The sequence below is a fragment of the Puma concolor genome, chromosome D3 (genome assembly GCF_028749965.1).
Source record: "Puma concolor isolate L17-30 chromosome D3, mPumCon1.1.hap2, whole genome shotgun sequence".
NCBI classification, from domain to species: domain Eukaryota; kingdom Metazoa; phylum Chordata; class Mammalia; order Carnivora; family Felidae; genus Puma; species Puma concolor.
The window spans coordinates 23,458,267-23,471,456 of NC_141678.1; the positions used below are offsets into that span (position 1 = coordinate 23,458,267).

The following is a 13,190-nucleotide window of genomic DNA, read 5'->3' on the forward strand; positions in this document are numbered from 1 at the left end:
CTGGCAATTCTATTTCAGAGATTATAGAACAAAAACAAAAGACCAGAATGTTCTGTGCAGTACTCGGATTAATGTAAGACAAAGATCCAATGGGGAGGGTCCGTGGCTGGCAAGCTGGGTCTCAGAACTGATTTTTCCTCCTTCCCCCTCCCTTCCCAGCCAAACTCCAAGCTGCCGTGGTGCTGAACCCTGGCTACTCCTCCATCCCACCCATTTTCCAGCTGTGTCTGAACTGGAAAGGAGAGAAAACCAATAGCAACGATGACAACATTCGGGTAAGGCTCTGATGGGGGGTAACGGGAGGAGTGGGGAGAGCCTCCTTGGTGAGATGGGAGGTGGCAGAACCTACTGCAGCTGAAAGCTTGCCCACTGGCGTGATCCTAGGGACAGAGGGACCTGCCAGGATTTGTAGAATTTGCTGGAGTCTGTGTGGTATATATAGTAGAAGAAAAAGCCTAGACCCATCTTAACAACTTACCTAGTTTGGGGTCACCCCATTTTAAAATGGAGATAATATAAATACTTGCTTTGAAAAGTAGTTGTCTTGGGCTTCTGTAGAATTGTGAACAAACTCGGGAGCACAGACATGGTGGGATGAGATGGTGTATAAGATCATTGCAGCTATTAATTATTAATTTATTCTGTTGATTTGATGCTGTAGTGGTCTTCTGGCCGTGGATCATGCTTTTAACCCTAATACTTTCTGACTTAGATCTTATCTTGAGATTTCTTCTTTACATGCCTCCATCTTTTTGGCTGTGCAAGTATTGGGCAGGAAAAGTTATGGGTCAGAATCAGGAAGACCCTGTTGTCCTGAGGACAAGCCCGTCTTGCCTGAGATGGTGTGACCCAGCTCCTGCAGAGGCCCGGCTGTGGTTCTTGTGGAGGTGCCAGACCCACTCAGTCTGAAGGTAGTGCTAGGTTCCTGGCTCTCCCACTCCTTAGGCCATGGAGAGCGAGGTCAACGTGTGCTACAAGGAGCTCTGTGGCCCCCGACCCAGCCATCAGCTCTTGACCAACCAGCTGCAGCGCCTGTGTGTGCTGCTGGACGTCTACCTGGAGACGGAGAGCCACGACGACAGCGTGGAGGGGCCCAAGGAATTTCCCCAAGAGAAGATGTGTCTGCGGCTTTTCAGGTGAGGGGAGGGGTGGGAGCGCTGGGGCTCTGGGTGCCTTCAGCCCTGCCTCTCTCAGGGATTTGGGGCAGAGATCAAAGCCTGGCATGGAGGGTGTGTGTGTTCCCAGGTGTGCTTGTCTGTGTTCACAGTGGAAATTAAAATTCCATAGCTGGATTTTCTGGAGAGAGCTTGCTCCCTCCTTGCTGAAACTTTCCCTGCAGCCCACTTCTACCATCCTGGCCCAGTTGTTCTTCACAAGCACCCCCTGAAGGTGGGCCACCCACTAAGTGAGCAGCACCAGACCACAGACCAAGAAGATGTAGCTGAACTTCCTGTGCTTTTTCTGGAAAACAACAGGGTTTGCTTTTCTCTGTCCAAATAAGCTTTTTAAACTACATATAGCCCCAGCAGTCCCAGGGTATGCCCTACTCTTCCTGGGGTGCTCACAAGTCTGCCACAACCACAGCTTTAGGCAGTCGGGCATCGTGGAAGGAACCAGCTCTGAAATACCATAAACATAAGTGCAAATCTCTGCTTTGTTCCTCACCAGCTGTGTGACCTTGGTAGAGTCACTTTAGCTCTGGGCCTATTTCCTAAAGGCTGAAAGGCTGAAGTAGAAGTATACAGTCTGGCTCATGAGGAATTAGAGATAAATTATGTCAGCTATGAGAATGATTCCTGGCACAGACGGGGGCTCACAAAATGCTGTTAGGTCCTGACATCTTGGTGTTTAGCCTGTCTGTGCTCATGGCACTTCTAGCCAATGTTCCATTTCACTTTTGTCAGGTCCTTTCTCTCCCTTCCATCCCCCTAACTCATGTTCTTGTTCTTAAAAGAGTCAGTTTCAAAACTCCAGAGTCCACACTATTCAGGTATCCTCTCCCTTTTGAGCAAGCAGCTGGGGAGAAATGGTGTCTGGGAGAGGGGAAGGGCACATCCCCCCTATTCCCTGTCGGTCTAAAGGTGCCTTAACTGCCCGTCACCTTCTCTCAGATAGCCAGTGCCAGCCCCTGGAAGCTGTGCCAGCATCCTCCCGCCTCCATCTGGCACTTCCACCTGGCCTGGTTCTTCATGTTACCTGGTAATAACCAGTTCCAGCCCCCAAGTGGCTGCTGGGAGGCGGAGCAGTGACTAGGTGTTGGTGGCTTCTAGGACTTGCTCTCCCTGGTGGGTCTGTGTGAGAACTCAGTTCTTCCCACCTTCTCAGTCTGCTGTAACACATTTTCAGGGTGGAAGCTCTCACACGGTCGGTGTTTATTTTCTATTATCTAATGGTTCCCAAAGGATCTGTTTCCTGAAGTGCTTTTGTCACCCAGGCTGAGCTCCTCTGTCAGGGCATGCTGGGAAGGTACTCCTTTGGCTACTCAGATCCAATTAACTCCATGATTGGTGAGATGTGAGTTTCTTGGCCTGGAGTCCAGCTGACCACTGGGATCAGGCCAAGGGGCTGGGCTGCAAAGCGCTGGCCTGGCAGCAGGGGCCCGAGGTCTGGTCCTGCCTGTGGCTGGCTACTTTCAGCCTGTGGGTTCTCCATTAGCCACATGCCTAGACTCATCCAGGTGACTCTGTGCCCCTCTGGTGTTGGGAGGTATCTGTCATTGTGGTTATGAGCAAGGGCTTCAGGGCCAGAAAGATGTAGGTTCAAGTAGCAGCTCCTTCCTGTGTGGGGAGGTCTACATGTAGCCCCGTGAGCTTCAGGTTCCTCATCAGTAAAACAGCATCTCAGGTATTGATGATACCTGATTGATGATTGAGATACCAACCTCAGGTATTGTTGGGAGGATGAAATTAAACCAGATGTAGCTTGTAAATTGCCGAATATGATGTACGCAGAGTAAGCCCTCACGTAAATAAGTGGTTGCATTAGTGTTGGAATAAATATCTTCTTTCTCCTCATCTCTACCATCACATAGACACACACCCCTCCTTCAGACTGGGATCCGGGATCCTTTCTAGTTACCATTGAATGTCAGTCATAGGTAGACAAACAAAAGAGGCCCTGTAGCTGGACATCACTCACTGGAGTTGTGCAGCTTGGGGGCCCTGTGTGTTTGGCCTGGGGGCCCAGAATTATAGCCGAAGCACCTTAGCTTTATAGCACTGGGGGCTTTGGCCATGGCTGTCAGTCGGCCTCTGGCCAGTAGGCTTTGGTGTCAGACCTGGTTTTGAATTTGGGTTGTGTACTTTCTGACCATAAAATCTCAGGCATTTTACCTTCCCGAGCCTGTTTCTTCATCTGTAAAACCTATAAAATGGTGGAAACAGCACCGGAGAGTAGTGAGTATAAAGCACATAGCTCTTTGCAGGCACTTAGTGCAGATTCTTTTCACTCCCAGACTCCTGCCTACATGGGACTCTCCTTGCAAAGGAGGATTTTAAGGTTTTCTCCTTTATTTTTCTTATTACAGAAATAAAATACGTTTCTTGTTAAACATGCAGACGATAACAAGTAGTTCTGTAAAAATACTAAAAAGTGAGGGTACCCAAGCCCTGTGCCTGTTGTCAGTGTGGGTCCTTCCAGGTTTGTGTTCATGCATTTGCAGGCATTTATGTTTTACAGTCTGTGTTTCTCACAGTGTTCCTTTTCCCCCCAACAGCTGCATAGTTTTCCCTTGCGTGGATGAATTATAATTTATTTTTTCAGCCCAGAGGGTATGGTGTTAACTGATCTCCCATCTCCTGTTTCTCTAGGGGTCCCAGCAGGATGAAGCCATTTAAATATAACCACCCTCAAGGATTCTTCAGCCATCGCTGACCTCCCACTCAGCCTGCTGTTTCTCCCTAGGCCCTAAGTGCTGTGCCTCTGCTTTCTGTTCTGGCCCACAGGTGGCTCTTGATATTCTCCAAAGACAGATTTTTTTATTTCTAGCCTATTAAAGTGTCACTTGACCAAGTAGACTTTGTCTTGTGGTTCCCTGGGATGGAGGGAGGCAGGTTTGCAGTCTGGAAGGGCAGTTGGGGGCCATGGCATGGTGTGAAAGAGCTTTCGCACCTACGCTTTCCCTAGGTGGCCAAGAAAAGCAGAGTGCAGAAGATTCTGGTTCTATCAAAGCATGCTGCCCTCTTGTCCCCACTCACCTTTCTTGTTCCTGCTTTGGACAATTATCTTGTTTGTTACCCCAGGTCCCTGCTCTTAGGAGGTGGCTGGGGAAGGCCAAGTCAGCATAGCACAAAAAGCAAAAGCTCTTTTCTCCCTCCACTAACTTTGTCAGTGCCTCCAATGGCCATTCTCTCCGTTGGATGTTATAAACATGTGAAAGTATAGCACACATAGAAGACCAATACAAGGAATAATTGTACATATTGCCAGATTTCCTGAAGTTGATGAAGATGGTGTTGGGGAGCCTCATGCAGAGCTATCATCTAGTGAGGCTCTGGCAGAGTGAGACCGGGTGACATCTGAGGAGAATATTCATGATGCTGACATGATAGGTGCCTCAAGAAATAACAGCTTGACTCTCAAAGAATTAAGAGAAGTCCTAGGGAAATAGGTAAAACCCTCTTAAATGTTTGCAAAGCGATCTCTTTTATAATTCTGTAAAAATCAAAGTGAAGGATGGCATGAAGTGTTCTTGGATAATTTTGTCAGGAAAATTATTCCCCATTCCCTCAAAAAAAATCCATATTCAATTCATTATTTAAGAAATAAGATAGAAAGATGGAGCTAAGAATTATCACATACTTGGGACACCTGGCTGGCTCATTTTGGAAGAGCATGCAGCTCTTGATCTCGTCATGAGTTCAAGCCCCACGTTGGGTGTAGAGATTACTAAAGAAATAAACTAAAAAAAAAAAAAAATTATATACTTGCAAGTATAATCTATAAAGCTTTTCAACTGCAAGATGAATATCTACTCTTGTATCAACTTTTAATATACATCAATTTTATTTTTTGTGACAGTCCCAGTCATGAGGCTTTTTTCTTGGGTCTCCTGGGTGGCTCAGTCAGTTTAGAGTCCAACTTGATCTCTGCTTGGGTCGTGATCCCAGGGGGTCGTGGGATCAAGCCCTACGTCGGGCTCCACACTGAGCTTGGGGCCTGATTGGGCTTCTCTCTCTCTCACCCTCTCTGCCCCTTTCCCTGCTTGTGCCTTCTCTCTCTCTCTGTCTCTCTCTCTCTCTCTCTCTAAAAAAATAAATTTTTTAAAAAGTGGCTTTTTTCTCCCAGAACATACTTTGAACTTTGTTCCCTATCATGCATCTATTCACTCGGTGGACTAAATATCCTTGGATAACATGGGTCTCTGGTATAAAAGCTGTTTCCTCCTGTCTTGGCTGATCACAGAGCATCCCAGTAATAAGGATTTCCTGAGAAAGAACCAGGAGACTCCTGGCCTTCCCAGGGCCCTTCATTTTACAGATGGAGGCCTGAGCCCTTGAAGAAAGGAGAATGTCCTCTCTGGTGGCTAAATGACCACCACCACCTGTGCCTCTCCTTTCCCTCAGCCTGCATCATTCTTTTGAATTCAAAGGTAGATACTCTTCTGCCCAGAGGCCCTCAAACATAAGTGTGTGTGAGTCCCCCATCCCAAGAGGGCGTTAGAAAAACAGATTCCCATGCCTCCCGCTAATATTCGGACTCTGTTGACCTAAGATGGGCCCAGGAAGTGTATTTTTAACAAACTCCCCAGGTGCACGTTGCCCTAGTCTCTTTTTGGAAGTAGCTGTACTTCCTTCCCGTCCCTCATTTTTCTTGGTGACTCCTCATATAATGTAGGAAGGCCCGATTTTCTGCAATCAGCTCCCCCTCTTCTGTCTTCCGTACCGTGGGCAGCAGAGTGAACCTCCCTCCGTGTGCTGCTTTCTCTCCACATAGATCTCCTTGTCATTTCCCTGACCTACTTGCCTGGACCCTGTCCCTGCCGGCATCCCCTTGGTCTGGACACCTTCAGGCCCTGCATCTCACCGCCTGTGCTGAATGAGATTGAAATGGGGCCTAAAAATAGTTCCTTTAATGGCCCCTGCATTGCAGCCTCCACTGTTCTTGGCTGGAAGGCAGCCAAACTGACTCAGCACAAAAGCTGGTCTCCAGTAGCTGGGACAAGGTTGCAAAGAATGTGAGCACAGGGGAAAGGCTCTACTTCCCCGGGGCGGATGTCAGAACCTGTCGCCCTCCAGAAGAGATTTTCCCTCTTCAAAGGAGCTGGCTGAACAAAAGAATCCTTTGGCTGTAAGGAGAAGTATTTTAAAGCTAGTGACAAGCTCAGGACAGTCCAGCCCCTTTGAGGTACTTGACAGCCATATGTGCTTCCAGTCAGCAGTTAGGGGAAGGGCCTGGCTTGGAAGGACCTCAAAGCTTTCCCCTCAACCAGAATTGTCCTTGGCCTTTCCTGGAGCACCTCCCAGACAGTAGTCCCTCTCTGTCATCCTCCCATACCTGGGACTCAGCCTAGGTTCCTTACCTTTTTATTTATTTTTAGTTTTTTAAAAAGTAATCTCTGTGCCCAACATGGGGCTCAAATTCAAGACTCCGGGATCAAGAGTCGCATGCTCTACCGACAGCCAGCCAGGTGCCCCTCCTTGTCTTTTTATTTTTATTTTTTAATTATTTTTAAAGGTTGGTTTATCTTTGAGAGAGAGGGAGACAGAGGATCCAAAGCTGGCTCTGTGCTGACAGCAGCAAGCCCAATGCGGGGCTCAAGCTCACAAACCGTGAGATCATGACCTGAGCTGAAGTTGGACGCTCAATAGACTGAGCCCCTAGGTGCCCCATCTCCTTGCCTCTTTTAAAGCTACCATCCACGTTCTTGATTTCTTTGTATATCTTAATCTCGCCATTATTTTCTTCTCAGCTTGCTCTCTCCTGTTTTCTCTACAAATAAAATCCAAAAGACCCTTTTTATTTTAAGGGTGTTCTTGCTGATCACTGTGGGGAAATGGCTAAAAACCCTATCCATGGGCTGCCAGACTGCCAAAGGAACTTTCTCCCTGTCTCTAGCCCCAACTCTGTCCTTTCCCTGGCGTGCAGCAGTCTGTCGAGACAGTTGTGCTAGTCACAATTTTACATTCACTGTCCCATTTAATTACAACAGGACACCAAGAATACACATTCTCTTCATTTTTACAGTTGAGGAAAGTGAGGCTCAGAGCATAAAATGAGGTGTTCAACCCGGAGGCCTTCTTGAGCTGAGCACCCAGGGTGAGATCTCAGCAGGTCTAACTACCGTGAAGGCTTTCCTTTTCTTTTTTGTCTTTTTAAAGTATTTATTTATTTACTTACTTAGGGAGAGAGCATGAGAGAGAAAGCACACAAGCAGGAGAAGGGGGGAGAGAGAGAATCCCAAGTAGGCTCTGCACTGCCAGAATAGACCCCCACACGGGGCTCAAACTCACAAACCGTGAGATCATGGCCTGAGCCGAAATTAAGTCAGACGCTTAGCCAACTGAGCTACCCAGGCGCCCCAGAGCTTTCCTTTTCATAAGAATACCGGGGCGCCTGGGTGGCACAGTCGGTTAAGCGTCCGACTTCAGCCAGGTCACGATCTCGCGGTCCGTGAGTTCGAGCCCCGCATCAGGCTCTGGGCTGATGGCTCAGAGCCTGGAGCCTGTTTCCGATTCTGTGTCTCCCTCTCTCTCTGCCCCTCCCCTGTTCATGCTCTGTCTCTCTCTGTCCCAAAAATAAACATTGAAAAAAAAAATTTAAAAAAAAAAAAAAAAAAAAAAGAATACCTACAGGCTCAGCATAGTTTCATGCTGGCACTTTTTGCTGGGCCGTTTGTTCATTTCAGCAACACAAGTACACCAAGAGCACTATGGTGGTCAAGAGTTACAGCTTAGTGTCCGGCTGACCCATCAGGTCCTTGTTCCACCCTTGAGCAACTGTTTGACCTTGGGCAGGTTGCTTGACTCTAAGTTTTGGGGTCCCCATCTGCAACTGGGAGTGGTTGTAGGGATTAAGTATCAACTTTCTCAGCCCCGTGCCCAACACCTAGCATTGCTCAGCAAAGGGGAGAGATTCCTGTCCTTGCCTTCCAGATTTCAGCCCCAGAGAAGGGGCCTCTTTCTTTTTTTTTAAATGTTTTTGTTTATTTTTGAGAGAGAGATGGAGACAGCGAGCAGGGGAGGGGCAGAAAGAGAGGGAGACAGAGGATCTGAAGCAGGCTCTGCTCTGACAGCAGAGAGCCCGATGCGGGGCCCCAACTCTCAAACTGTGAGATCATGACCGGAGCTTAACTGGAGGTTAAGTCAGATACTTAACAGACTGAGCCACCCAGGCGCCCTGAGAAGGGGCCTCTTGAGTAAGGAAGGCCTCTCCTGCCTGATGTGCCATTCCCCTGCAGACGTCTGGAAGCCCAGCTCTCTCTGGTCCTGTCACTCCTGGCCCCCAGCACTTCCACCTGTCGCAGCTAAACTGGGCTCTGCCCTCAGGTGGAGGAGCCAAGCTCTCATTACCTGTCACTAGGCCAACCACAGCCCATTAGCCTCGCATCTGCTCCCTGCTGTCTGTGGGCCTGTGTCCTGGTTCCCACCAGAGGGTCACCTCAACTTCCTGGGCTCTTGCCACACCCTCTCCTCACTTGGCTTTCTCACTACTTCCACAGATGACCTAAACTGGGAAAGGAAACTCCAGCACTACCCAGTGGGGCTGGCGGGGGACCCTCAGAGTACATTTGTGCAATGAGTGAATCGATGGCATCCCAAAATATTTCAAAGGTGGACCCAGTCTAACAAGTTGGAATGTAAAATCCTACATGAAGGACGTAAAAACCAATCAATCGCTCACCCATGTGCTGGGATACAGCAGCTTGAGTGAAAATATGTGGTGGTTTTGGTGAGCAACTGTGCCCAAGGGGTATCTGCCCTGGCAATGCAGGGAACTGGCAGAAACGCTGAAATTGCACTATTCCTTTTCTTATTCCATTGGGTCAAATTCCACAGGACCAGTTACCATATTTATTTCCCACTGTATGTAGACTAATCACTTACTGGCTGGGTGTTTCATATTTTCCAATTTCACATTTATTTGTTTTCTTACTAAAACGAAGCCATAGTATACAAAATTCTTAATTTGATTTTTAGAATAAGTAATTCATTCACAAGAGGGAGAAACCAGAAAGCATAAGAAGTGAAAGTACAGTGAAAAGTTTTACCATCAATCTTAACCCCCACCTGCCAAGTTCCCACCTCTCCCACAAATAAGCAACCAAGTTGCTTACTTTCTCGTATATCCTTTCAAATTCTTTAAACAAACACAAATTGTTTTTCTATTTTTTAAGAAATTTTATTTTTAAGTAGGCTCCACACCCAATGCAGAGCTTAAAACTCATGACTCCAAGATCACGAGTCGCATGCTCTAACGACTGAGCCAGCCAGGCATCACTATTTTTCCATCTTTGCACAAAATACCATACTGCATACACTGTTTTTGCATCTTGGCTTTTTTCTTTTCTTTCTTTCTTTTTTTTTTTTTTTTTTTTTAGACATCTTTCCATATCAGTGCAGGGATATAAAGAGCTTCCTCATCCTTCTTTACAGCTGCATAGTATTCCATTCAATGGATGTTCCATAATTTAATTAGTTTTAATGGATAGTTGGCTGTGCCACCTGGGTGTCTCAGTCCGTTGAGCATCCGACTCTTGGTTTGGGCTCAGGTCACGATCTCACAGTTTGTGGGTTCGAGCCCCATGTGGGGCTCCATACTGATAGCATGGGGCCTGCTTGGGATTCCCTTTCTCTCTCTCCCAAAATACATAAATAAACTTTAGTTTTTAATTTTTTTAACGTTTATTTTTGAGAGAGAGAGATTGTGAGCAGGGGAAGGACAGAGAGAGAGGGAGTCAGAGGGTACGAAGAGGGCTCTGCTCGAGAGCCCGATATGGGGCTCAAACTCAGGAACCAGGAGATCATGACCTGGGCCAAAGTTGGATGACTAATCAACTGAATCACTCAGGTGCCCCTGTATCTAGAAACTTTTAAAATATACAAATGTATATTTTTTACTAAATAAACTCTACCCAACGGGGTTTGATCTCACAACCCTGGGATCATGATCCAAAATCAAGAGTCATATGCTCAACCAACTGAACCACCCAGGTACCCCTGAAATCACTAATTTAATCTCTATTTGTGGTAGATATATTCCGATTTTCTATTTTTTCTTGAGTAAGTTTCAGTAGTTTGTGTCTTTTTAGGAATTTCTCCATTTAACCTAAATTATCAGGGATGTAGTTGTTCACAGTATTCCCTTATAATCCTTTTTATTTCTGTAAGTTTGGTATTAATGTCCCCTCTTCCATTCCTGACTTTAGCAATTGAGTGCTCTTTCTTTTCTTCCTCAGTCTAGCTAAAGGTTTGTCAGTTTGGTTGATCTTTCCAAGAACCAATTGTTAGTTTCACTGACTTTTGTCTTAGTTTTTATTCCTATGCCATTAATTTCTACTCTAATTCTGCTTTGAGTTTAGTTTTCTTTTTCTATCATTAATCTTAAGGTAGAAAATTAGGTTATCAATTTGAAAACTTTCTTCCTTTTAAATGTGGATAATTGCAACTATAAATTTTCCTCTAAGCATTGCATTAGCTGCATCCCATAAGTTTCCATATGTCTTTATTTGCATTCACCTCAAAGTATTTTCTAATTTCCCCCATAGTTTCTTTCTCTTTAAAAAAAAAGTTAATTTATTTTGAGAGAGAGAGCACACACACACATGGAGGGGGGCAGAGAGAGGAAGAGAGAGAATCCCAAGCAGGCTCCATGCTGTCAGCACAGAGCCTGACCGGGGGCTCAATCCCATAAACAGTGAGATTATGACCTGAGCCAAAATCAAGAGTCGGACACAACTGACTGAGCCACCCAGGTGCATCCCCCATGGTTTTTTCTTTGATTTTTTTGTTATTTAGAAGCATGTTGTTTAATTTCCATATATTTGTGAGTTTTACAAATTTGTTTGTTATTTCTAATTTCACTCTATTATGATCAGAGAACAGACTTTGTCCTATTTCAATCCTTTTTAGATTTGTTGAAGCTTGTTTTATGATCTAACGTATGATCTGTCCTGGAGAACATTCCGTATGCTTGCATGGAGTGTTTTAAAGATGTTTGCTATAAACTGATATAAATTACTTGTAACATTAAAAATTAGTTTTCTTTTGGGGTGCCCAGGTGGCTCAGTTGGTTAAATGTCTGACTTCAGCTCAGGTCATGATCTCATGGTTCATAGGTTCAAGCCCCATGTCAGCTTGTGTGCTGACAGCTCAGAGCCTGGAGCCTGCTTCAGATTCTTTGTCTTCCCCTCTCTCTGCCCCTCCCCCACTTTCACTCTGTCTGTCTCTCTCTCTCTCAAAAATAAACATTAAAAATTTTTTTAAATAGTTTTCTTTTTTGCTGCAGAATGTTTACTAATATAAATGTAATTTAATTTATTTAGTCATTCTCCTATTATTGTATATTCAGGGTATTTTCCATTTTTCCAAAATATAAACAAAGCTGAAGTGAACATATTTTGGATTTGAATATTTCTGTACAGACCTGATTATTGATTTAGGATACATTCCCCAAAGTGGCATACTTTGGTTAGAGTATCTCAGCTTTTACGCTTCTGATATATCTCATTAGATTGCCTTCCAAGAAGGTTTTGTCAGTTTCCATTCCAACCATTAGTTCCAAAAAATTCAGGTTTCCCAGCATGCCCACTGACACTGAGTATTATTGCTCCTTTGGATCTTCTACTACATGCACTGTGGACATTTATCATTGTTACCACCAAGCATCTACTCCTTTTTAATAGCAGTATCTCCAATTTCGTTTAGGAACCACACCTTCTAAACTCTCAATTTCAATTTGAGGGCCTAACATATTTCCCCAGCTCTAAGCATGAGCAAGTGACTACAGCCTACAGTGTACCAGAGAGGAGCATATGACCTTACCAGCCCAATGAGAACCAACCCGTGGACTTTTCCTGAAATATTGAAGAGTTTACTCATCTGGTGGCATGGAAGCTGGAAGCTGGAAGAGACTACATGGAGAGGTCCTGCCTGAGAATGAAGCCTACACAAAAGAAAACAACTGAGAGACGGGGAAAGAAATGACAGCATCTTGGGGAACATCCTTTGAGAATTCCCCCGATCTAGCTTTATCTGAGGCAAGTCAACCTTCTTAAACTCCTTGGTTCTGTAAGGTAATATATTTATTAATTTATCGGTAGCAATGGTATTTTGCTTAAACTAGTTTGGTTCTGTTTTGACCACTTGCAACAGAAATAATGCTGATGAATATGGAAACCTCCAGTGCATCCTCTCAGGAGCTGCTGGTCAGAATTCTCTGGAACATTGCTGTGGAATTATCAGTGCTGTCCCCTAAAAAAGTTTCCCCTCTTCTCCCTTTAGCACTGAGTAGGACTGCTCTGCCTATCTCCTCTGATATTAGATATAACTGTGTGAATTACTTTGGCCAGTGAAATGTTGCCAGAAGAGACCTGTATCACTTTCAAGTGGAACTTTTAAGAGCCTGTGCATAGTTTGCTGTATTCTCTCTCTCCTGCCTCAGTGAACTTGGAAAGCCTGGGTCTACATGGGTCACCTATGAACTTGGTTCTCGAGTGACCACTATGAACACAGACCCCTGCTGACCCACACTGGATGTGTAGCATGAGTGAGAAAGATGCTACATCGAGATGTAGTTGTTTATTATCACAGACAGAACCTAACCTAGTCCTTCTGAAACAACTCCCCTGAGAAAAAATGAAGGATGTTTTTCATCAACCCAGCTATGTTTGCTGAACCGACAGCTAGCCAGCAGGAAGGGCACATCCTAAAGCAATCAGCTTCTTTCCATGTATCATTTGTGTCCTCCAGGCCTTTGACATCTGACAAGCAATTTCTTAGCAAATTGACTCCCTTGGTTTTTCCCAAGCTTTGTTATCCTCTCAGAAGGAGAATTATTTTGTTTGGCAGATGGTTAAAGTTAGTCCTAGTTGGTATCTGGCCTGCTAATCCTACCTACAGCATTGGGAGCATATCCACTTAGGGCAAGAGAAGAAGAGTAGCTGGCTCAGATCCTTCTGCCCTGCCTGTGCCACTTGGGGCCACCATGAAAATGATATCACCAAAGAAGGCTACAGCTTTTGGCATTCCAGA

General features: G+C 45.4%; 1 protein-coding gene across 5 annotated transcripts in view; it reads left to right on the plus strand.

Annotated features, from left to right (window-relative positions):
* Nucleotides 1-4,014, plus strand: part of THOC5 (THO complex subunit 5) — a 31,587-nt gene extending 27,573 nt beyond the window's left edge. For all 5 annotated transcript variants that reach the window (XM_086682130.1, XM_086682131.1, XM_086682129.1 and 2 more), the window contains 3 exons: nt 160-275; nt 946-1,136; nt 3,810-4,014. In XM_086682130.1, the coding sequence (XP_086538256.1) occupies nt 160-275; nt 946-1,136; nt 3,810-3,873 (371 nt within the window). In that variant the 3' untranslated portion in view covers nt 3,874-4,014. The remainder of the gene's footprint in view (nt 1-159; nt 276-945; nt 1,137-3,809) is intronic.
* Nucleotides 4,015-13,190: the final 9,176 nt, after the last annotated feature.